This window comes from Pecten maximus, chromosome 2, assembly GCF_902652985.1.
Source record: "Pecten maximus chromosome 2, xPecMax1.1, whole genome shotgun sequence".
Taxonomy (NCBI): domain Eukaryota; kingdom Metazoa; phylum Mollusca; class Bivalvia; order Pectinida; family Pectinidae; genus Pecten; species Pecten maximus.
This window is the reverse complement of record NC_047016.1, coordinates 51,462,745-51,490,242: the sequence shown is the minus strand read 5'-3', so window position 1 is coordinate 51,490,242 and position 27,498 is coordinate 51,462,745. Positions and strand designations below refer to the sequence as shown.

At 36.0% G+C, this 27,498-nt stretch overlaps 1 protein-coding gene across 10 annotated transcripts in view; it reads right to left on the bottom strand.

The window, feature by feature from the left end:
• The window catches only part of LOC117322421 (diacylglycerol kinase beta-like), a 168,115-nt gene that overhangs the window by 64,754 nt on the left and 75,863 nt on the right, over positions 1-27,498 (bottom strand). The window contains exons 1-4 of one of the 10 annotated variants that reach the window (XM_033877336.1): positions 18,194-18,378; positions 6,093-6,166; positions 3,115-3,247; positions 1,884-1,898 (exon numbers count right to left, since the gene is read on the bottom strand). In XM_033877336.1, coding sequence (XP_033733227.1) covers positions 1,884-1,898; positions 3,115-3,178 — 79 coding nt within the window. In that variant the 5' untranslated portion in view covers positions 3,179-3,247; positions 6,093-6,166; positions 18,194-18,378. Of the gene's footprint in view, positions 1-387; positions 406-1,883; positions 1,899-3,114; positions 3,248-6,092; positions 6,167-18,193; positions 18,388-18,514; positions 18,616-27,498 lie in introns of those variants that run through there. The other 9 variants (XM_033877335.1, XM_033877331.1, XM_033877334.1 and 6 more) reach the window with 9 other exon arrangements.

Sequence of the window (27,498 nt, the reverse complement as noted above, 5' to 3'; positions counted from 1 at the left end):
TATAAAGTTGTCCATTATGACAGGTGTATACTATATAAAGTTGTCCATTATGGACAGGTGTCCGCTATATAAAGGTGTCCATTATGACAGGTTCGACTGTACTTACATCTATAAATATGAATCAATGATTATACCAACATATCATGTCACCTCACCAGCTATTTAATTAATGACTCATATGACCATTGGTTCAGAGGTCCAGATAGAGGTCAAATACAGGTCAAAAATTATCATTGCTGCATCATGATCGATTTTAATTTCCCAGCCATCTTATCATAGCAGAACTATGTGACACAAAGTATAGCAGGTGCTCCGAATTAGAAGTGATTAAACCAATGATGTTACAAGTAGTGTCAGTCCGAGATTAAATAGTGATACACCTCTTACCTCCAGGATTCTCCTTACCTGTTGAAAATTTACAAATTGTCTTATAAATTAACAATATGTTGCTTTCTGTTTCACTTTGTGGCCATAATGCAAAAACACCTAGAGAAGAGGGTCAGTGCATATTTGCAATGGGAAGTTGTCAAAACAATTCTCACATGTCTTAAATTTTAAAGTCAATCAGCAGTCTGAAAACTAAAAGAAAAAGCTTCTGTGATGAAGGTTACGATTTGAATTATATTGTGATAATCATTCTATTAATTAGCAGCACAGTAAACTATCTATTTAGTGGCATGATAAAGATATTTGTTTGTAGTGGCATAGTAAAAATCTTTATCCATCAAATCTGAAAGTACAATGTATTGGGAATATTCTGTTCTCTTTTTTAATTACTTATTTTTATTTTTTTGAATGTCTAATTTTCAGTCTATAACATAAATGCCGTAATCTGATGAATGAATTTGATTTTGAGCAAAGTGCTGGTTTTAGTAATTTTGTGATATAACATGCTGTGAATGGTTATATAAATCCATGTGATCTTTAACATATAAAGACAGTATATCCTGTTAGGCCAAGGTCACAATTCAAATCCTTGTGCATTTTCCTTTTAATTGAACTGCAAAAATTCTCAGTGAAGAAGTGTTTACATGGAAGTTATTTCTTAATGCGATTATATATCCTTAAAGTATTTCATAACTGTGAAGTCTCATCAGGATGTGACAAGCAATAGGAAGCAAGATCAGTTATAACAAGTAGCATAACACCATGACCTTGACTTGTGACCTTAAATAATGCCAATAAGATTTTCAAAATTAGTGTAAGAAGTAATATGATTGCTATAAAGTGATTATTTAGATTATGATAGTGACATCTATCTGAAATTTAAAATGCTATCAATGCATAATTTCAAAATTCGAGGAAATTTTATTTGATAAAGATTAAAATTTTTAAATTTGGCAAAATCTTTTGAATCATTTAGATATTTTCTGTTTTAGAAAATTACTAATGTATCAAACTAGAGTGTGATCTGACCTACAATGATAGACATCTCTTCCTTGATATTATGGCAAGCTGAGGAGATTAAAACAATCATTTCAATGACATTTCTGCACAGAGGACACGGAGGACTTAAAATTGTGACCCTGACCAACTTCTTTTACCGGGTGAACAATTAGAGCTAGGCAGATGGATTTAGCCAATAATCACATGCCACACACATCTTCAGCGTCATTCATGGCATCTCAAAACACATAACATGTGGCAAACAAGTTTTTGTTGATGAAAGTCTGTTGATGCTTTTTCAGACGGAATAATTTTGAAAAAGATGAAATTTTGTAATGCATTTCTGTTTTAATTTTAAGACTCACCAGCATTTTATATTGTATCCTGATAAATAGATGTTTCAATTGTGTTAAGTACTTGGGGAGTGTGGTTATAAATATTTACACACAGTACAAACAACACTAAATACTTATATATATGCAGGGTAACACATATACCTGTCCTTTTCTTAGCTAGATTTTAAAATCAGTCAAAGAGTAAAAGTAAAGGAACAATTTACAAAAATATTAAATAAATAAGACAACAACATCTATGAGGACAGGTTCACATTCAAACACACACTGAAGGTCCTATACCATGAGTTGTCTTCCCCTACACCAGCATGCAATTCAGACACCCGCCAATAACCATGCGTAAAATGAATTTATCTATTTCTAATTTCACATGCTTATATATTATTCATGTTTGTACAGCATTTCTAAACCAGTTATCTACCCTTGGTACAGCAAGCTGCCACTAGGTACCACTATAACCAGCAGTATAAAGAATCTACTACTAATTAAGCCAAAAATATTCCCATGAATAAGCAATCTAGAGTTATTTAATCATACTTGAATCCATCAAGGTTATTTTATAATATGCTCCCTGTGACAGATATTGATTTAACTTCCTACCTCCATTGAATAAGAAAGCTATCAATTAAAATTATCTATTCCTGAATAAATAAATTTAAAAGTTACCTCCCTTTACTAAGCAAGTCAAGAATAATTAACCCCTGGTAACACCAATTTCATATAATTATCTACCCTTGACACTAACATTAATTGAAATAATTCATCTCTGCAAATAACAGACAACTTCCTCTGGTAGGTGTATCAAGTTTTAACATGTTATCTCCCTTATAAAGTTATCTCCCCTGACAAAATAAGCCTACACTGATATCTAACATTTGCATATGTTATTCCCATCACATATATAACTATTTATTGGCCTCAAAATTTGAAATCTGAATTAGCAAGCTCCTCTGAAAAGTAAATATGATCTAATTATCTCCCCTATAATAAATCAATCAAAGCATAATCATCTATCAATAGCTGTTTTTGTTACTCTCAGATTATGATGACCAGTATGAGGACATCATTATGTCCATAAAACTATTTTTTACTGTTTTTTTCAAATTTATAAAATCCAGGAATGGATCACAAAAAGACACCTGTTGTGAAAAAAAAGAGTTTTGACCTTCAATATAATGAAAGTATTTTCTAAATTGTGAATTATTAATCAATAAATTCAAGATATGACAAGAGAATTCAATCTAAATTTCAGCTGGATTTTTTTTATAGTACACTTTAAAACTCAGAATTGTGGAGGATCCTAATTTGTCCTTGCATGTAGTGAAAGGCTGATTTTGTATTTATACTCCAGAAATTAGAATGGTTTTATACTCACACGAGGTGTACTCCTGAAGCTGGTGGAATTGAGCTGGACTTAGTTTTTGCCACTGATACGCCATAGCGACATCTGTTGACAGCTTCTCATTATTTCTGGATCAAGTCAAGGGGAGGTTATCCATGTCCAGCTGCTAAAAAATAGGGGGAAATGAATCAAGGGGAGGTTATCCATGTCCAGCAGCTAAAAAACCGGGAAAAATAAGTCAAGGGGAGATTATCCATGTCAAGCAGGTTAAACAGGGGGAAAATGAGACAAGGGGAGATCATCCTTGTCAAACAACTAAATCAACAACATGTTACCTTGATACAGTGAAATTAATTTGCCTCAGCATACTTAAGGCCCAATATCAGGTCTCTGGGCCACTTGATCTGAGAGAAAATTTAGTTTAAAGATTTGAACGAAGATCAAGGTCATTCATTTGAATAATCTTGATAGCACTTCACCCAAGCTTGCTACAGTCCCAATATGATGCCTCTAGGCCTCTTTGTAGTGAGATATTGAAGGTCAAGATCATTCATTAACACAACCATGATAGCTCTTCATCCCAGCATGCTATATACCCAATATCAGGTTTTTAGGCCTCTTTGTTATTGAGAAGTTGAAAATGTAAATTGTTTACAATGACATCACATCACAACTACACATGTAATGGACATTCTAGGGGTTCAAGGACGTAGTGATGTAGCGTCACATTTGCACATCCAATAGGCCGTCTAGGGGTGCAAGGATGTTGACTACTACAACACATTGAAGGGATCTGCAACACATTAGTGGAAAAGAAAACCAATAACTCCGCTTGGCGGAGTCATACATATTTTTTTACTTCAGTTGAAAAAACAAAACATTTTAGCATATCTGTAGTTCCAGCGAAATCACAATTAGCATTCAACAAGAGGCAGTTAACCTCAAAACATTTCTTTATATGTAAATCATGAGATATAGATTTTTTGTGCAATACTACAATAGCGTGAGGATTCATAGCATATCATTAGGTTCCCCAGTGTAATGGTTTATATGCATGACAACAAGGCTATGAGCCATTTCAAACACAATTTCACAATTTTTTGCCATCATCTGGTAAGAGTTCCTTACAAAAGATGTCACGGTTTCATAGATATGTAAATACCTTTGTGCTTGTACCAAAGAAAGCACTTTAATTCTACGACAACTTCATCTGCATCTACACAGAAATCCTGATAACAGGCTTTCAATGCACTGAAAATGTAGTTGCTATTGGTCAAGAATGAATAGATATCTTTTACCGAGTGAAAGTTAGCACTTTTAACAGATCGATAAAATCTCAATTGTAACAGAAAACATTATCAACTCCTGTTGTCCATAGAAACCACACTTTACACTTCACACACTGAGTAGAGATGGAGGTTTGTTTGCTAGGTTTATGCCCCATGAACAGCTAGGGTCATATTGAGGCTGAGTCTCCTTGTAGTAGTTGGTGACTACCTCACTTAACAACATACAGGAGGCCAATCGCATGCCATCCAGAGCAATTAGGGTAAATTGTTTTGCCAAAGGACACAACTTTAACAGTGCACAAAGGCCTGTTTCTCTGCTCCCAAAGAAACATGATGTGACACGGGTAGGGAGCAGCAAACTATGCATCTCGTATCTTCACCTCAGGTTGTGTGGCCAGCACTCTAACAGACTGAGTCATCGTGACTTCATAAATATAAACACAACCGTATAAGATAAATAATAAGAACAACCTTCCAGGAATTACTTTATATAGGGACCAACCAACCAATTTGTTTTTCCATAGACTTTAGTGTTAACATTTTGTTGTATATCATTAAAATTCTTGAATTCAATATGACAATTATGGTTTATAACAAAGGTTTAGGGTCTCATATAACACGTAATCAAAATAAAAAGTTGGGTCCTTCAGCTCAAATTTTTTCCAGGGTAGCCCTTTTGAAAATGAGTGAATTTTACAGTAAAAATTCTCAGAAATCTGAAATGTTTACCTGTTAATTATTATTACCTGAACTTTTGGGGGAAAATTCAATCAGACTTACAAAATTTATATCAACATTTCTTATGAATAGTTACCTATCAGGCTGCATATCTATTTTGTTACTTCAAAAAATACTAGCCAATCAGTGACTGCCAGTCATTTTATTCTTGGCTCAACATTCTATACACAGGGGATGTTTCAAAAGTCTATTTTTTTCAATTGGTTGGTTGTTCCTTTAAAGCATTAAGCACCACCAGATATGATTAACTTCAAAGCACAAACTTTATAAAACTTATTTAACAGCTAGTAAACACTGATGTTGTTTGGCTAAGTTTTATAACAATAAGCACTGATGTTGTTGGGCTAAGTTTTACAATAATTTAGCACTGATGTTCTTGGGCTAAGTTTTTTGACAATTAACACTGATGTTCTTGGGCTAAGTTTTTTGACAATTAACACTGATGTTCTTGGGCTAAATTTTTGAAAATTAACACTGATGTTCTTGGGCTAAGTTTTTTGACAAGTAACACTGATGTTCTTGGGCTAAGTTTTTTGACAATTAACACTGATGTTCTTGGGCTAAGTTTTTTGACAATTAACACTGATGTTCTTGGGCTAAGTTTTTTGACAAGTAACACTGATGTTCTTGGGCTAAGTTTTTTGACAATTAACACTGATGTTCTTGGGCTAAGTTTTTTGACAATTAACACTGATGTTCTTGGGCTAAGTTTTTTGACAATTAACACTGATGTTCTTGGGCTAAGTTTTTTGACTTTTGACAATTAACACTGATGTTCTTGGGCTAAGTTTTACAACAACAATAAGCAATGATCAATATTCTGGGACTTGCTTTACATCATTTAGCACCAGTCTCGTTAAACTGCAATGATAAAGAGACTAGTACCTCTTTTACAATTATTAACCCTCGAGTTATATTTCACAACAGTATAATCAGCCTTATTTACCTTGTGTTGACTCATTTTATACCATGTTAAGTACAGACCTGGTTGGAGGGCTGGTCCCTTGGACTAATGCACACACTTGACAACTTTATCGATTCATCTTCGGCATCACAATCTGGAAACAAAAGAAATGTCAAAGTATGGTCAAGACACAGACATCTGTTAAGAGTCAGTCTAACATTCAACAAAACCTGCCAATATTGATAACTAGGTCAAGTGGTTTTTAAGAATAAGGATATCTGTATAATGACAATGTGATATATCCACATACAGAATGTTGATAACTAGGTCAAGTGGTTTCAAAGAATAAGGATATCTGTACAATGACAATGATATATATATATATATATCCACATACAGAATGTTGATATCTAGTACAAGTGGTTTCAAAGAATAAGGATATCTGTATAATGACAATGATATATATATATATACACATACAGAGTATGGTTACTCTTGGGTTCAATCAAATGAACTTATGAATACAGTGGACCCTCGATAATCCGAACACCTTCGTTCCCAGTCCAAACCGTCCGGATTACGAGTTTTCCGGACTGCCGAATTTCGTGCACCAGGTCAAAAAAATTGTCGTGTAAGAGTTATCTCCCTTGATTATATACAATCCGGGACGTTTCATAAACACGTCTAATTGTCAGACTTTTTAACAATAAATAAACTTATGTTTCTGATATGATTCTTTTTTTTTGTTTTGTAGAAAGTAAAAAACAAACTGTTTTTAAAAGAACATGTAAAGTGAAAGTTGTTTTATTTATAGCGGGCATATGTGACCAACAAACAACACACATGTGTCACGTCCCGGAGGTTCACAAACAAGTAGAAATTACAAACGTTAAATACCTTAAATAAAATACCCCGATTTTACAACTTACCGTCAGTCTATGTTTTTTTTATGATTTTACGTACCGGAAACCCCAAGCTATCTATTTAAAAGTACGCGACACCAGCGAGAACTACCCAAGATGTCCGATAATTATTCAACCCGTATTCACTTAACAATGTGGCGCTAAGTTAAGTATCAGAAGACTATTGACTAATTTGTGTGTAATCAACCCAGTTCTTGTGATCACTGCTTAATACGTAAATGTGTATGTAATTAAAAACATGCAACTTTCAACGAGTCGTCGTTTCACGTAACGTTAACGGTGTTACAATGCCGATATCCGTGTTTACCCAATACAAGTGTTAATGATGTTAATTACCGATCATAAATTGAACTGAATGTTTGTGCATCAATTCTGTAACAATTAGGTCGTAGAGAAAAAGCAATGTACCGTTATAAAAACAAAATCTACACATTGTAACACAGGTAAACACCCGGGGCTATGACCTGGCAGCGGTCGCTATGACTAGGCACAGTGTCAAGCGATATTCTGTACAGCTGTCGACACGGGTGACTTGCCCCGACATTTTTTTCTCCTCGTGGTGAAAAAATCGTCCGGATTATTGAGGGAAATTTACTAATGAAAAGTACGTTCCGTTCCCAAAATGGGCTTCCGGAATCGGAATCCGAATTTCCGGACTGGTGAGTACAAATAACGTTACGGAAATCCGTTCCCGTGCATTTCCGTCCGGACTGTGAGTTTTCCGGACTATCGGCGTCCGGATTATCGTGGGTCCACTGTATCAATATCTGGTAGCAACAATATATATACAGGTATATCCATATATGGTCTCCTAATAACATTTCAAAAACTTGCTTTTTCTGATGAGCTCTTAATTAGTGAAATTGTTTCATATTTAAGCTTTCCTTCACAATATACTAATTTCCTTCTCAAAATGAGGCAAAAAAGTCCCACCCCAAACCAGTTGAAAAATCCTGAAACCTGAATTCAGATGAAGAATATAAATTACAGAATATCTATATCATATCAGTCTATTCTGCTACCTTAGTTTACCTGTTTACAATGTATCTATGTATTTTGTACTTTTTAATTAAGTCTGGGTGGTCGAACAGCAATATATATGAATCACTAAGATGCGACGAAAGCACTAAAAACATGTTGTCAAGTTTTTATTTTTCTTTATATATATCCAAACTGAAACAAACATTTTCTTTAATATCAACTTCTATTGGTTTTACTTGCACAACACCCAAGTCATACAATTGGTATTATAACTTCTAGACGAGGCGAGAAAGTGAAAAAAAAGAATCAAGTGTAGTCACCGCATTGACAAACCGGTTTTATGACACCAATATAAATATTACAACTCGATCCGATCTCATAAACGCATCTGTTCCTTACGGAAGATATTTCATCAATGAGTCACACATTACATAAATATACAAATAATAACAATGTTCATTTCTATTGTAATTTTAGGGTAAAAAACATCAGTTTTTACTCCTTCTATAACAATAGTGAAACAAGTCAATACAACCTATTATATCAATCACACTTGTTGGCCCGGATGGAAGTGTATAAGTCTTAGTGTGGGAGGATGTCAGAATACCCAGGGAAAACTCACGTTGGCGGGTGACCCCTAACCTTTAATTTAAGGGTCCCTTCACCTCTCAATAACTATTTGAAACCCATTGAATGGTTAACTGCATGATAACAATGCTACCCTAGCCTATTAAAATGTTATCCGAGCCTAATTAAAAAGTTCATAAGATGATGCAATATATAATGACAAGGTAAAGCAATTCTATTCATTAATAGATAATGATCTACCCCATAAAAATGTGTTCAATGCTCAATACAATGAGTGATTTCACAATGAATACATCCTCTTGTGTTGACCTGTTATTTCACATACAATTTTCAAATCAATTGCTTTAAATCTACAGTATCTTAAACTGCACCAAAGTTCAAACCAACATTTTGGAAAGGTCATCAAATTTAAATATGGTTGTATATTATGGCACATTAAAAGAGGTATCAGATATGCATTATTCTATGCAAATGTGGTTAGCTATATATGTTACAAATGATTTCAGGTGGCATTCACGCAGCTAATATGAATACCAACTACCATTACTTATAAGACAAAAACACAATGGATTTGCTTTATGTTGATTTTGATTTGGAAGAGGGTAGCCAACATCAATAATCTATGACTGATTTTTTTTTCAAAATAATACAATGCATTGTTTATTTCATTCAGATCTTGTCAACAAATATTGCAGATGACAGGTAAAACTTTAAGTTACAAAGTTTTGAAAATTTGTTGTGTTCAGTCACTGCATAATTTGTGAAGACAAATAAAAATATATGAACCATTTTCTCATTATTTCATTTTCACACAAGTAGATATGAAAGCTAAGAACTATGAAATATTTCATAGAATATACACTTTGAACTCTTTACTGGCATAGCTGGGACTACCGTAGACTTAACACTGGTTTCATGGATAATACTGACATTTAGGCCGAGTTTTGTATATAGGCTATCACTTGCTCAAAGTGTTTGAAATTATACTATGCACTAAGCATAAATCGTGACTTACTATTTTGAAAACAAATTGGTTGGATATCGAGCAACAAACTCCAAGCAAGGCTGCCATATTCATGTATACAATATGCGGCACAGACAACTGATTTGTTTCCGCAACATGAATTGAGAAAGTATGGATTATTAATGCTGTAAGTCTACTTTGTGGCAAACAAGTAGTTTCTGAATCAAATCATTAAATGAATACTTCGTTGTGTAATAAGAGTCATTATATAAACACTTTGGAAACCAAGTATGAATTACTGTGCCAGCTCATGGTCCATTGTATACTTATTCATATTGCCTTTGTTTTGAAACTGACACTGTTGATAATACAACAGATATGCAATATTCTGACCTAAAAGTTTGAAATGTTTGTTACTTATCCACAATAGAAAAAATCATCAATGATCACTCTAAAAAAGATCATTTTCATCGGGGGAAAAAATAGTTCTTCATAAGGTAAAAAGATTGTTTTTTTCATTGACAAGATTGATCCAACTAGAAAATACAACATACTTTTTGTTCTATTTCATTATTAATTTTTTTTCATTGTGGATCAGACATTCAAAAGTGGGGGATTGGCTAATTAATGTGAAAAATAGGGATGGGCTTATCCATGAGCATGCATGGTTTATTATACCCGATAAAATATGGGTGTGTGGGAATAATATTCAACAAAGGGATATTAATTACATCAGAACATCGAACAGAGTAGCTCTGATCTTTGTTTAAGAATGTGTTATATTCAGAATACAATTGCAAGAGTTTTTTAATTATATTCTATCTGAATTTATCATCTTAGCAATCACAAACAAGACCTGCCACACATTTTCATGATGTATTGAAACATTTCACGCCAAGATTCATTTGCATAAAACTGATAAAAAGAGGATACATAGCCAAATGAAATCATATGCATTAAGTACCTCTCTGAACATTTATAAATAGCCCATGATACAGCAATGAAGTTCTGTAACAGCTTAAATTCATGTTTTTAAAACTATATTTTATATGTAGATTTCAAGTAACCTTTCAGGTTTGAATCGGAGATGAAGTTGTGTATCAGCTTAAATTCAAGTTTTTAAAACTTTATTTAATATGTAGATTTCAGATAACCTTAAGGTCTGGTGCACCGATGAAGTTGTGTATCAACTTTTAAGTTCAGGTTTTAAAAAGTTATTTTATATGTAGAATTTGGGTAACATCACAAGTCATATAGTTACGTGTTTAGAGTCATCTCCCCTTGTTTTTTAAGACTCTGAACTGTTACCTTTGTAAGCATTTCTATACAAGACAGATGCAACTGTGTCACTAGCTAGTAACAAGAGGACCAGAGGGCCTCTATCGCTCACCCAGATATTTTAATAAGTATGGAGAAATACTCTAATTTAAAACTTATTTCAAATATTGTCCTAATTTTGAACTGTCTCTCCCATAATGATTCAAACTACAGGTGGACAAAATCCTGTCATTCTTGAAAAAGAAAAAGCAATTTTAAGTTTGTATTTTTGCTATATTTTCCCTAAATGATCCTCTTTCTTCCGCCCCAACAATTTATACAACATACAACATTGCCAAATAATTCTCCAGACTAAATTTGGGCCAGGTGAGCTAAAACAATTTTGAAAATAATATTATAACAAAGGGCAATAACTCTGAAAGTTTCTGTGGAATAGATCCTGTCGATGATATTTACTTCAGTTATCGTGTTCACAAGGTCTAATAAAAATATTATTACAAAGATCCATAACTCTGTTAGTTACTGTTGAATTATTTTTATTTTTGAACTCGTCCCAAGATCTTGTTGATATCTGACTGCCTACAAAGTTTCATATCCTACAAAGTTTCATCAAACTTCGTTGATATTTACTTAAGTTATCATGTTCACAAGATAATTGTTGACGGACAAGCGGACGGACACAGGATGCCACGGTATGACATAATTAGCTCACCTTCCTCCTTTGGACCAGGTGAACTAACAAGGAAGGGTTCCATTTTAATTTCTGATGTGCAGTCTGACTGTTGAGTCTATATACACTCATCTCATATTCTGGTGTTCTCCACGTGTTGGATCACAAATATAATTGGTAGTGTATATAGGTCTGAATTGAATCTGTGCAGTTTTTGTTTGTTATTAAAGCTAATTAGTTCACCTGTATTAATTAAATTTACATGTTAGCCTACACAACATCTACAGTAGCCTGATTGATCAGTGTTTTAGTGAAACAAAATAAGTGAAACAGGTCATGTACTGTAAATCAGAGATTTGCACCCTGTCCCAAAATTCACATGTGCCAAGGTTAAGCAGCTGTAGAGAGATCAGCATGACACACCTATTCTGTATGTCCCATATAAACGTTTCACCGATTCCATCTGATAAAATCTCAGAGCTCTCACAAATCTATCACCAAATGACAGATAAGTGACATCTATCTCCAAACAGCAAAAATTGTACAAATAGAAAATGTAAGCTTTCAGAACCTGATTGGGACTATGTGAGAATTAGCACGTACTCTATACATACTTATACAACTGACAATAAAAATAGGACCATGTTGAAGGCCTCCTTTCTTAGGGATAACAAACTGACAATTGTCATTCCAGCTTCAGCTATGGCTAAATACAATAAAATCATTGAGCTAGCCATTTTTTACATCAGTGAGGCTCATGTGCACATGATAGTCCAGTTGGTAGAGCATCTGGCTAATATGCATACACAAACTAAGGTGAACAATTTGAGGTGTGTCACCAGGCGTGATCCTTTACTCAGGTAAAAATCTGAGGTGTGTCACCAGGCATGATTCTTTACTCAGGTAAAAATCTGAGGTGTGTCACCAGGTATGATCCTTTACTCAGGTAAAAATCTGAGGTGTGTTACCAGATGTGATCCTTTACTCAGGTAAAAATCTGAGGTGTGTCACCAGGTATGATCCTTTACTCAGGTAAAAATCTGAGGTGTGTTACCAGATGTGATCCTCAATGATTAGCTAAGGTAAAAATCTGAGGTGAGTCACCTGGTATGATCCTAATCATTAACTCGGATGAAAATCTGAGGTGTCACCAGGTGTGATCCTTTACTCAGGTGAAAGTCTGAGGTGAGTCACCTGGTATGATCCTAATCATTAACTCAGGTGAAAATCTGAGGTGAGTCACCAGGTGTGATTCTAATCATTAACTCAGGTGAAAATCTGAAGTGAGTCACCAGGTTTGTGTTTTTCATTAAAGTGAGATCATGTGCTCTCCTTTACTCTTGTGCGTGTTTCTTCGACAAGATAGTTTTACCTCCGTTGTTCTGGAGGCATGCAACAGGCCTCCTGAATGTTGTTTAGTGAGGTAGTCATCCCTACTAAAAGGACCTCATGATCACCTCAAAATGACCCTGGCTGTTCACAGGGTGATAATTAAACCAACAGATTTATACAAGCCATTAGGCTACCAAGATAAGAGTTTCAGATAGATTTTGGGCTGCTTCAGGGACATTCTTTTATCTCAAAAAACATCTTTTATTACTTTTTTTTTCTGAATATTTGTCTCCTTCCTCATATACTAACACAAAAAGGATATATTTCATATAGCATTCATTTACATTTAATTTCTAATTCATCTTTGGTACACAAAATTTTGTTTTCTTTCACCATGCAATTACAATGTTAGAGAATCAGCATTGCTGTGGGCTTGAATAAGAAAAAAAAACATTTACCTAATAGCTGTTATTAGCTATAGTTTTCTGATCATAGTAGTCACTACTCTTTACACTCAACCTGTATGAAGGTGGGGCCCTAAGGTCAGAGATAAAAATAGATATATCCTCTATCTTTTGTTTGTGTCTGTCAATGCTTCCTTTTTCCTTTGCTGGCACCCCAGGTTATCTTACCATCAGGTAATATCACAATCTACAGTGTACATTAATACTATGTCCTTGTTCATGACATTTCAGTGGGGCTGCACTATAAAATTTCTCTTATAAATTACTGGCTCCATAATTAATGTCTGCCACCATTACAACCTCAACTACCTTTACCAGGAACCAAAGATCAGCAGAAACTTCTCAAATCATTAAATTACATCAATTATACTGCTTTCCCCTTTGTTAGCAGATTTTCTTTATTTCTATAAACGTAATTGTTTTTGATTTCAACAAATATACTCCATATCTGTGTGTGAAAAAGTATTACAAGCAGAAGGTTCAGGTACTATCAAATAACTAATTCAAATGTAAATTCAACCAACCCACCCCAAGTCTATCAGATGTAAATACAACCTGCCCAAGCCAAATCCAAATCTATCAAATGTAAATACAACCAGTTCAACCCAAATCAAAAACTGATAGTCTAATATGTGTGAATTTATCTGTATACCCCCCCCCCCCCCCCCCATAATGGTCAGGTAAAGCTTTAGTATTCTTTAAACCAGAGATCTATATGTCTCTCTCTCTACAAATGCCATAGATGTATATAAATGTATGTATATACCAACATTGAGGTTAATCTTCTGACTGGGGCATTCCTCCACTGAGGCGTGAAAATGTCAGAACGTTGGACATATATAGTCCAGTTGTGTGTTGATGCCTGTCAAGTCATCAATGAAATCTAAACATCTATATCTGTTCCCGTTATAACCTCCAGTCATTGGAACACCGCCTCCTGACTTTCTTATTCCTTCTGTAATATTCATTAATCAATCAAAACTTGATTTATTTGGTTTATTTTATTAACATCCTATATATATTAACAGCCAGGGTCCAATCAAACTGCAATGTCACAATGATGTAAAGAATATCTGTGAACACTATTATCAGAACATTGTTTGATATCCAAGTGTGCATCATGTTTGAAAATGATCAGATACGTGAAAGGTTCATGTAGATAAACTTAAATTTACAGTATTTTCATCTCAAAAGGTTAAATGAAATTCTTGCAACAGAACACATTGATGGACATGATTTCAAGTTTCCCGGCAATTGGCATGGGAATACAGAAATGTGGTGAAGAAGAGCAACAAGACTCATGTAATGATAGGGAACACAGAGGGTTGAAAATGTCAAAGTACAGGAGATCGGGTTTGTGAACACATCAAAATTTTCTTGCCAATCAGATACAAAATGTGAAAAAACAGGAATATCAGAAATAAACACACTCCTACCGAGCACCCTGACAAGAATCGAACAATGGTCTTCCGTGTGATCATCTCGGCTCTAACTCCTGGGCTAAAGAAGAATGCTCCGTCAGCCTTGTGACAGAAACCATACCGTCTGTAGAATGATGATCACAACTTGTGACTAATTAATTTATTTTTAGCTTGATGTTGAAGGTTGAAGTGCCAATTAAGCCAGACAACAAATGCAATATTACATATGACCTGTCCTGTGCAGAGGGTGAAGAATCAAAGGAAAATACGAATGATATAACTAGGAAATGAACAAAAGGTGTCAAAAGACAACATAGCTTGCGGAGTGGATTGAAATTCAGAATTCTTCAAAAGTAGGACAAAGGTCATAGCCATGGTCAGCAGGTCCACAAATATCCAAGGACATGTCAAATATAAAAGCCTGGTTTCATACAGTTAACATACTGTGGTCAAGGTTAAAGTTTTTTAAAGTAGGTCAAAAGGCACAGTCAAGATCGGCAGGTCTGCAAATGTAAGTACCAATGGAAATGTCTTGTCACTAGGATCACATGTCAAATACCTAAGCTGTATCCTCATTAGTACTGCCACAAAACTGCTTTATAAAAACTTTAGCTCTAAGATGTAATGTACGCTGACAATACCAATGCTGGGGGTATAGCAATAGTTCACCTGGACTTCTTCTTGGTGAGCTAAAAATGGCAAAGCTTGATCCAGCACCTGCAGTACAGAGCACTCACTTTGTGAATGGTTTGGAGATCAACCTCTATTAGCATCAATTCAAGTGTCAGAGCATCCACCATTGCGTTGGCATCGATAAGTAGAAAGAGTTAGTGATGATTTGGAGCATATCACGATCAGTAGTACCACCACATATCAGTTCCTCGACAGGTCGCAGTAGTGAAGTGACACAACCAGTCAAAAGGTGGCAAAACCAGTCAAAAGGTGGCATGACCAGTCAAAAGGTGGCACGTCCAGTTGTAAGGTGGCATGACCAGGTGTGAAGTGGCACAACCAGATGTAGGATGGCACATCCAGTTGTAAGGTGGCACAACCAGTTGTAAGGTGGCATGACCAGTTAAAATGTCCAGCTATTACAGCATATAAATATTCATGCATTACCTATTTTACTAATGGCTCAAACTCATCAGTTTTTGAGAAAGGTTTTCAATTAATTGCCAGAAATATTTCAGAATAAAATGTTATATATATATGCCAAACTGGAGTAGACAAAAAGATCAAATGCAGGGAAAGGTCATGAGACAATTGATTGGTGCCCCTTATCTCAAGAGTACATATACAATATGATAGTTGTATCTGGCACTCAAACTTATCTGATAAACATTCATAATAACCAACACAAAGAACATAGATCAATGTTATCATTTGTATTAATGTATGCAGAGGCCGACGAACCTCACAATACAGTTGGACTATTACGATAACACACCCAACGTCATAACTTCCGTAAGACAATATTACGTACATTATCAATTTATGAGTTGCATCAAGGCCAAAGACATGGTATTAACAATCTTCAACAAAAGGATGCCTTACATTATCATTGTTACATCAGCATTAAGTTTTAATGAATACCAACAATAGGTATAGGTGGGGTTCAATATCTTCTGCCAACCTGATTTATACACTGGTCCATTTTTAAACATTCTGACATCCCACTTGTCAATCAGACAAAGGTAAAGTTGCTGATTAATTTTCTATTGATATAGTCATGAGACCGACAATGTATTTATTTGTTGTAAGTCCAGCTTCAATACATGGTACAGTCTCTGTCATGTAGCAGGTCAGTGAGGCTTGTACATATCTTTTACATATGGTCTCTGTCACTCAGCTGACGTAGCAGGCTGGTGTGGCTTGTACATATATCCTATAAATACGGTCTCTGTCACTCAGCTGATGTAGCGGCCAATATGGCTTGTACATAGTGTTTTAGAGATCTCTGTCACTCAGCTGACGTAGCAGGTCAATATGGCTTGTACATAGTGTTTCAGTAGTCTGTCACTCAGCTGACGTAGTGGTCAATATGGCTTGTACATAGTGTTTCAGTATTCTAGCTAGCTGTCACTCAGCTGACGTAGTGGTCAATATGGCTTGTACATAGTGTTTCAGTAGTCTGTCACTCAGCTGACGTAGTGGTCAATATGGCTTGTACATAGTGTTTCAGTAGTCTGTCACTCAGCTGACGTAGTGGTCAATATGGCTTGTACATAGTGTTTCAGTATTCTAGCTAGCTGTCACTCAGCTGACGTAGCAGGTCAGTGTGGCTTGTACATAGTGTTTCAGTAGTCTGTCACTCAGCTGACGTAGTGGTCAATATGGCTTGTACATAGTGTTTCAGTATTCTAGCTAGCTGTCACTCAGATGACGTAGCAGGTCAGTGAGGCTTGTACATAGTGTTTCAGAAGTCTTTGTCACTCAGCTGATGTAACGGTTAATATGGCTTGTACATATTGTTTAAATATGGTCTCTGTCACTCAGCTGACATAGCAGGTCAGTGTGCCTTGTACATATTGTTTAAATATGGTCTCTGTCACTCAGCTGACATAGCCGGTTGGTGTGACTTGTACGTAGTGTTTTAGATACAGTGGTTGGGTGGCACCGTGTTTTAGATACAGTGGTTGGGTGGCACCGTGTTTTAGATACAGTGGTTGGGTGGCACCGTGTTTTAGATACAGTGGTTGGGTGGCACCGTGTTTTAGATACAGTGGTTGGGTGGCACCGTGTTTTAGATACAGTGGTTGGGTGGCACCGTGTTTTAGATACAGTGGTTGGGTGGCACCGTGGAAACACACTTGCCTTTTACCTAGACAGCCAGGGTTTGATTCCTCAATCACTCGTGAAAAGATGTGGGGTCATGCACCTGCCCAACCACATGGGTGTTTCCCGGGTACTCCGATTTCCTCAAACAGTAAGACCCCTCACGCTCTCCCATCTGGGCCAAAAAGCCTGCTTAATACAAGCTGATATAACTTGTTTCACAATTGTTGTAAAATTAAATGACGTTCACATGTGTTTTCCCTGTACTTTCACAGCTTAATTAATTACTTAGTTTTCAGGTCGACAGTGAATCTCCATCATTCTTGAAATCATTATCGATCATAAAAAGTTGTGATTCAGAGCAGTCACAGTCAAAGACGAAATTCCCGTAGTAACATTATAAGGTAACATGGATATCGTTTCCAGGGCTACCTCTGTGTAACAGGACTCCTAATCCACACCTTGGTGGTCGCCAACACAAACCTGCATTGTCAGGAGTGGCAGGAAGATGCTGCAGTTACTCCATATGGAGGAAACTTACTTTGAAACGGAACTTGATCACTTGAAGTATGTTAACACACGTAAGATTTATGTACATACAATCACTAATTGTCACGATAATATCAAATTTTTATCAGGACTATAAATAAGAAATGATCGTGATTTCTAGACTTAATTTAGAGCATATTGATTTCAGTATAATATATATAATGAACTTATTAAATCGGGTATCATGCAGTATAATCACTTAAAAGTTACAGAAACGGACCTCAACAAAATATTACCTGGTTTAATTAGCTCACGACAGCACCTGTTAGAGACATGATAATCCAGTTAGTTCACAAAAACAAACCTTGAGTTGAGATCCAAGCTACATATAAATCCAAAACGTGTGTTCCGATGTTGATGTTTTGTGGTCGAGGTGTGTGTATACATATGTACAGGCCTGACACATGCTGTGTATATATAACTTTAAAGCCCTGGCGTTGTGAATCGACACTGTATTGACAATAGCGGTTGATAGCTCCCACCCACACACCACAAAACATTTCCTATGTATATTCACCTGTACAGTGATATAATAACAAAGGCAGATTCCCTCTCACCTTCCAAATACTCGGATTCAACTTGAAACAGAGAAAGGTTGTTCATTTATGACGAAGCTTTAGACCTTAGGTTATATCAACTTTCTCATCCTGTCTGTGACTTGTATCAGAGCTATGTCCCTAAGGATATCCACCAAACACCTTGTGAATACACGGGACTCCTACAAGTGTAATACAGATATATACACTGCACAATGTTAAACTGTTTTAGCACATGCAGTGGAAAATGTCACGCATTACAGAAGAAACACTATCACAAATCGTGAACTCTTTTCATCAATTCAAACAGATGCTGTAAAGGGCAGTCAATGCATATAGACTATACGGATGCTACTTGCATGTCTTGTTGAAGAATCAATATATCTTATTTTTTCAGAGAAGTAAAAGATTTCCTTGCAGAATCCCATGAACAAGGGATAAATTTCACTATCATATCTGTAATTTTAACTTGCTAGCAAATGTATGTTAATTTTTAACCCTGATCTGTGTATTTCACAAGTTATCGCCCTTATTTATACACATGTGATTAAAATAAAAAGTACAAAAGTTAATTCCCCTTAAAAATATATCATGTTACATGATATAGCTACATATGTAATATGAATCAAATTTATCTTCCTTATAAGAATATATATGTAACCTACCTTAGATAATACCTGCCTCAAGGAGATTGATACTAACTAAATATGCTGGTGTTGTTATTATTATGTTCTTATTGGCACCTATTACATAACGCAACATATACGCAATAAAACATATGTAAAACGTATGTACCTTGCGACATAACTCATGCACTGGACAGCGAAAGATACCGACCTATAATAGTACATCATGAAGTCTGATGATGATTTTGAAACATGACTTGTTGAAAAGTAAGTGTCTGGAATGTTATTAGTTTTTGATCATTTCTAATTGTATCTTACTTTTATTATGTAAACTTAATGTAAAAGTAATTGTTGGAAAATTTAAATAAGTTGAAAGTCTTTAATTTGGTAAATGTATTTTTGGGCGTATAGTTCCCGTTTTGCTATTACAAAAACTGTTATTCGTAAATTTGTATCAACAGAACCATAGTAGACAAAGAAATTAGATTTATTGCTGTATGTGTCTAAAGACCCCTGTTTGAATAATTGTGTTAGTACAGAGATCTATAAAACACATCTATAGGGGTACAACATCTGTATATACCAGTAAATAATGGTGTTAGTACAGAGATCTATAAAACATCTCTATAGGGGTACAACATCTGTATATACCAGTAAATAATGGTGTTAGTACAGAGATCTATAAAACACATCTATAGGGGTACAACATCTGTATATACCAGTAAATAATGGTGTTAGTACAGAGATCTATAAAACATCTCTATAGGGGTACAACATCTGTATATACCAGTAAATAATGGTGTTAGTACAGAGATCTATAAAACACATCTATAGGGGTACAACATCTGTATATACCAGTAAATAATGGTGTTAGTACAGAGATCTATAAAACACCTCTATAGGGGTACAACATCTGTATATACATAATGTACCAGTAAATAATGGTGTTAGTACAGAGATCTATAAAACACCTCTATAGGGGTACAACATCTGTATATACCAGTAAATAATGGTGTTAGTACAGAGATCTATAAAACATCTCTATAGGGGTACAACATCTGTATATACCAGTAAATAATGGTGTTAGTACAGAGATCTATAAAACATCTCTATAGGGGTACAACATCTGTATATACCAGTAAATAATCGTGTTAGTACAGAGATCTATAAAACACATCTATAGGGGTACAACATCTGTATATACCAGTCAGAGATCTATAAAACACCTCTATAGGGGTACAACATCTGTATATACCAGTAAATAATGGTGTTAGTACAGAGATCTATAAAACACCTCTATAGGGGTACAACATCTGTATATACCAGTAAATAATCGTGTTAGTACAGAGATCTATAAAACACCTCTATAGGGGTACAACATCTGTATATACCAGTAAATAATGGTGTTAGTACAGAGATCTATAAAACACCTCTATAGGGGTACAACATCTGTCTATACCAGTAAATAATCGTGTTAGTACAGAGATCTATAAAACACCTCTATAGGGGTACAACACGATATACCTCTCTATCTATACTGGTAAATAGTCATGTAGATATATAAAACACTTAGCAGGTTGATCACAAGATAATGATATAGATATAAAACCCTGGTTATTCAGGGTGAATCCCCCTGGGGTACAGCTTATCACTGATTTGAATGGTATCAGACAGTTTAAGTAGGACTCTTCCTATAATGGGCTCCTGGTCACCCTGATTACATCATAGGATGTCTCTACCCAAAGTCATAAGTCATTGTAAACACTAGAGGTCATGACCTTTCTAAGTACATAAGTACCTAAACTCTCAGACTGTATTACATATAGCCTTCAATTTTCTTCCTGTTGTCACACCTCTATAGGGGTACAGTATGTCTATATTGAACTAAAAGCTCAGGATATTGTGCAGACATCTGTTTGATTTGACATCCTGTTTACTTCCTACAGTATATCAGTTATATCGCTGTATTTGTGTTGTAATCAGAAGTTATTTTATTTCACTAACATTTTAGTTCAATGATCATAATGCATTCATTGTTGGAGGGTTTTTATTTTCAATGATTTCATGATGAGTAATTGGTATCATTTGACCAGGAATGAGTAAAATGCTAAAACACGCAAGGTATATTAAAGCGGAATTTAAGTGGATTTTGTGCATGCTATAAGTCTATGAAATCAATAAAGAATTAGACTTTTTCAAACCATGAAATTTCAGACTCACAAAAATGTCTGGTTTTTAAGGATACCTGCCTCAGTGCTAGGGCTCGACTATTGTGACTTTTTAGTACACACCTACCACTAGATAGGCTAAAGGAGAATATACCACCAGTCTGAGCTATAAGTTAGGCTTATACAGTATACCATCCTTATAATCTTCACCCCTGTTTGAAAACCAGCCGAAAGACTCTCAATATCCTATACATGTACATGTAGCTTACACTTGGAGTGGTCAAAGACATTCAGGAAGTTTCTCAATATCCTATACATGTACATGTAGCTTACACTTGGAGTGGTCAAAGGCACCAAAATCTGTAGTAGGAAGGATTTAATGAAAACTGTACACAATTTAATGGCTATGTATTGACCATCTGACAGCTGAAAGACGAGAGTGTTACAGTACTGTACCACCCATCCACCCACTGGAATTACAAGTACAGTGCTGATGTATATTGGAAATGTAGAATTTCTTGTTATATCATTTATGCAAGTAGATTGGTAGCCTGCAATTGGTATTTATTCAATGAATTAAGCAAAAGATGGCATTTATAACATTTTCGTAAGTGTCTGGTTCATGATCATTTTACTAGAGACTACAATGTCATCATCTTAATCAATACCCTTTAAATGTCCCAAATAAATTATCAAGGATTCCTTATAAAACCATGAACACCCAATATAGAACATGTAGTACATTAAATCCGTTTAAGCTTCCCCTTAACAGCATGACAATTTATTTCGAGACATTGAGAGTTCTATTCGGGGAATGATTTAATTTTCCTACGTTTTTAATGTAGCCCTGGTGCACTTGGTAAAATGTATATGAGTATGTCACATGTACGTTCCGAATGCACACGTGCTTGTACCTAAACATCATCCTATGTGATAGTTTTGATTGGATGAGAGTGTTTCAAAGACTTTTTGTCATGTACCTTGTATCGTTACGCATCATCTAATTCCCTGTTCTCGAGCCATTCTCCATCACGCTTTCGTAGACATAAATCATTGACATTCATCTTTGTATAGAGCCAGACTTTCTATTCTAAATGTATTGAGGTCCATGTAAATTATTAGTGTTAGTCCATTTGTCAGTTTGTAGTTGAATGCATTTCTGTGTAAATAAATTATATATCCTTGTATAGTGTACAATATCTATGCACTGTATTGTAGGTTTATATATACTCATATATGTGAAGTTATATTTTGATATTTTGATGAAATTTCTAGAATGATTACTTCTATCTACAGTCTGAATCCTGTCTCAAGAACATTAAACTTACATAAAGAATTTGAGTCTAAAACTTTGAAATATAAGATAAGTTTAAAAGTAAGAGAAGATAAGAATGAAGGTGGAAAATTGCATTTAAATCTTAGCAACAGTAAGCCAAACAAGGGGAGATAATTAAGCTTGTTTAAGTATAGTCTGATTATTCTTTTACAAAATCTTAAGGGACTGGTAGACATATGGGAAGGGGGGGGGGGGGGGGGGGGGGGATAAGTGAGAATAGATTATTCTAAATATTTCTTAATACACTGGTAGACAGGCTAACTAGAGATAAGCAAGGTTGGAGCATACAAACATTATGGACTAAAAGGCAGCTTAACAAGGGGAGATAATTAAGTGTAAAGATACAGTTGGACAATTCTATAAAAAGAGCTAGTAGACAGGCGAACAAAGGGAGATAATCAAGTATAAGGATGTGTTTGGTGAAATCTCTATACAAACCATAAGCTAATGGACAGGTAGACAGGTTAACAAGGGGAGATAATCAAGAATTAGGATTTATTTGGAGAAATCTATACAAAACATAAGCTATTAGACAGGAAGACAGCCTAATAAAGGGGCCGCGGTGGCTGAGTGGTTAAGGTGTCCCGACACTTTATCACTCGCCCTCCACCTCTGGGTTGTGAGTTCGAAACCTACGATGGCCAGTTGCCAGGTACTGACCGTAGACCGGTGGTTTTTCTTCGGGTACTCCGGCTATCCACCTCACCTCAAAAACCTGGCACGTCCTTAAATGACCTTGGATGTTAATAGGACATTAAACAAAATAAACCAAACAGCCTAACAAGGGGAGATAATCAGGTATTAGGATATAGTCGGTGAAATCTCTATACAATCATATGGTTATTGACTGGTAGACAGGCTAACAAGGGGAGATAATCAAGTATTAGGATGTAGTTGAAGAAATCTATACAAACCATAAGCTAATGGACAGGTAGACAGGCTAACAAAAGGGGAGATAATGATCACTGAAGATTAATGTCCTCTTTGACAGGTGCCGTTAACCATCAATACTTCCTTAAGGCTTGAAGGCTGTCACCTGGACTTAGGTATGCAGTGCTTTGTCAGCTTTTATTCAAATATTGTCCAGTTTTGAAAGCAGAATATTTTACAAATATAATCACTGGAAATTATTCAACAAACAAATAATATTTTTGTTAGTTTAAATTACTACAAAAAGGAAATGAGAAAACATTTAAAATAAATGTTATTTTATAAATTTGAGGTTTCTGATATTTTATAAAAACAACAAACTATTTCAATGACCTGACCTATAACCATCATCAAAACGGAAACACTGGTCCAGTAAAATAAAGGAAATGGAATATTATGTACGAGTGACACTTTATATTGTTAATAAAGAACATCATTTCCTTTATTTGGAAGGATTGAAAACAAACAAATATTTAACCCATTGACTATCATTCGTTTTTCTAAACAGAAATGGCAAAGCACTTATACCCACTGGTATCTGAAGATTACTGAATTATGATTTTTCCACACTGGTTGAAAAAGCTTTAATTCCACAATATAAATCATGATTTTTCCACAATGGTTGAAAAAGTTTTCATTTTTATTGCAAAATAAAAATATACATTTTTCATAATATCAATATTTTTGGTTTGGGATGCAAATGCTTTAATAAGTGACAAATCTAACCCAGTGAGATTCTATATATTGCGGGTTTGTACAAGGAACTTATGGTGCATCAATACACCCTGTGTATGATCTCCAACCCTTCCAATACTGTATTTGTCAATGTCTGAAAGTATGCATTTATGAAAATGTTGAAGAAATAGGTCTGGCACTTGATATTATAATATAAGTAAAACAATGACAATTTGTGGCTAAGCAAGAGTATAATAAAATGTTTTACACTATGCAAATGTAACTAAAATTTTAATATTTATTATGGCTAAAGGTAAGAAATCATGCTGAAGGTTTGTCTACAGTAGGGGTGCTCTTAGTTCTTTTGGTCAAAAGCAATTTTGGTCAATAAGTATTCATTAAAAGGAAGGGGGCTGATTTGTGGTCAAATACAGTAGTATATACCACAGCTGGTACAGGTAAACACACACAGGTTCTCATACAAGTACAGAATTCTTTAACAGAAATATTACACATTGTGTGTATTTATTTGTCCTTAACAGTCCGTGTAATAAAAAGGTCTTTAAATCTATTGACCACATATAAATGCTGGTCAATATATACGATTTATTAAAGTTACTGACCTGTGTAGTAAGACCACAGATGGTCAGTACTCTGTAGATGTTTGGGGTACATACCCACAAATACTCATAGAATATCATTGACAGAGGGCATGGAAGCTTACAGAGTAGTCCCCCCTGATAGTGCCATCAATGAGCTTGTTTCACAAGGTTTTATTATTAAGGAATTATCCCACTGGAGGTCTGAGTAACCTTATCATTATAAAAAGATTATTTAACAAGTTTATATTAAACCACTTAAATAGGTAAATATCACATGATTTTCACTAGACCTCACTACATTCTCCATAATAATATGCAGACTGAACAGCAAAAACAAACAAAGGAAATAGATCATCGCCAGGTCTAGTAAACACACCCCACATTATCACCAGGTCTAGTATACACACCCCCACATTATCACCAGGTCTAGTATACACACCCCCACATTATCACCAGGTCTAGTATACACACCCCCACATTATCGCCAGGTCTAGTATACACCCCTACATTATCACCAGGTCTAGTATACACACCCCCACATTATCACCAGGTCTAGTATACACACCCCACATTATCACCAGGTCTAGTATACACACCCCTCACATTATCACTGGGTCTAGTATACACACCCCCACATTATCACCAGGTCTAGTATACACACCCCACATTATCACCAGGTCTAGTATACACACCCCTCACATTATCACTGGGTCTAGTATACACACCCCCACATTATCACCAGGTCTAGTATACACACCCCCACATTATCACTGGGTCTAGTATACACACCCCACATTATCACCAGGTCTAGTATACACCCCCCACATTATCACCAGGTCTAGTATACACACACCCCACATTATCACCAGGTCTAGTATACACACCCCACATTATCACCAGGTCTAGTATACACACCCCCACATTATCACCAGGTCTAGTATACACCCCCCCCACATTATCACCAGGTCTAGTATACACCCCACATTATCACCAGGTCTAGTATACACCCCCCACATTATCACCAGGTCTAGTATACACACACCCACATTATCACCAGGTCTAGTATACACACCCCACATTATCACCAGGTCTAGTATACATACCCCACATTATCACCAGGTCTAGTATACACACCCCACATTATCACCAGGTCTAGTATACACACCCCCACATTATCACCAGGTCTAGTATACACACCCCCACATTATCACCAGATCTAGTATACACACCCCACATAATCACCAGGTCTAGTATACACACCCCACATTATCACCAGGTCTAGTATACACACCCCACATTATCACCAGGTCTAGTATACACACCCCCACATTATCACCAGGTCTAGTACACACCCCCACATTATCACCAGGTCTAGTATACACACCCCAACATTATCACCAGGTCTAGTATACATACCCCCACATTATCACCAGGTCTAGTATACACACCCCCACATTATCACCAGGTCTAGTATAAACACCCCTACATTATCACTGGGTCTAGTATACACACCCCACATTATCACCAGGTCTAGTATAGCACACCCCCACATTAATCACCAGGTCTAGTATACACCCCCCACATTATCACCGGGTCTAGTATACACACCCCCACATTATCACCAGGTCTAGTATACACACCCCCCACATTATCACCAGGTCTAGTATACACACACCCCACATTATCACCAGGTCTAGTATACACACCCCACATTATCACCAGGTCTAGTACACACCCCTCACATTATCACCCCTAGGTCTATATCCACACCCCATATATCACCAGGTCTAGTATACACACCCCAACATTATCACCAGGTCTAGTATACACACCCCCACATTATCACCAGGTCTAGTATACATACCCCCACATTATCACCAGGTCTAGTATACACACCCCCACATTATCACCAGGTCTAGTATAAACACCCCTACATTATCACCAGGTCTAGTATACACACCCCACATTATCACCAGGTCTAGTATACACACCCCCACATTATCACCAGGTCTAGTATACACACCCCCACATTATCACCAGGTCTAGTATACACCCCCCACATTATCACCAGGTCTAGTATACACACCCCCACATTATCACCGGGTCAAGTATACACACCCCCACATTATCACCAGGTCTAGTATACACCCCCCACATTATCACCAGGTCTAGTATACACCCCCCACATTATCACCAGGTCTAGTATACACACCCCCACATTATCACCAGGTCTAGTATACACACCCCCACATTATCACCAGGTCTAGTATACACACCCCCACATTATCACCAGGTCTAGTATACACCCCACATTACATGTATCACCAGCTATAGTATACACCCCACATTATCACCAGGTCTAGTATACACCCCCACATTATCACCAGGTCTAGTATACACACCCCCACATTATCACCAGGTCTAGTATACATACCCCCACATTATCACCAGGTCTAGTATACACACCCCCACATTATCACCAGGTCTAGTATACACACACCCCACATTATCACCAGGTCTAGTATACACACCCCCACATTATCACCAGGTCTAGTATACACACCCCACATTATCACCAGGTCTAGTATACACCCCCACATTATCACCAGGTCTAGTATACACACCCCCACATTATCACCAGGTCTAGTATACACACACTCCACATCAT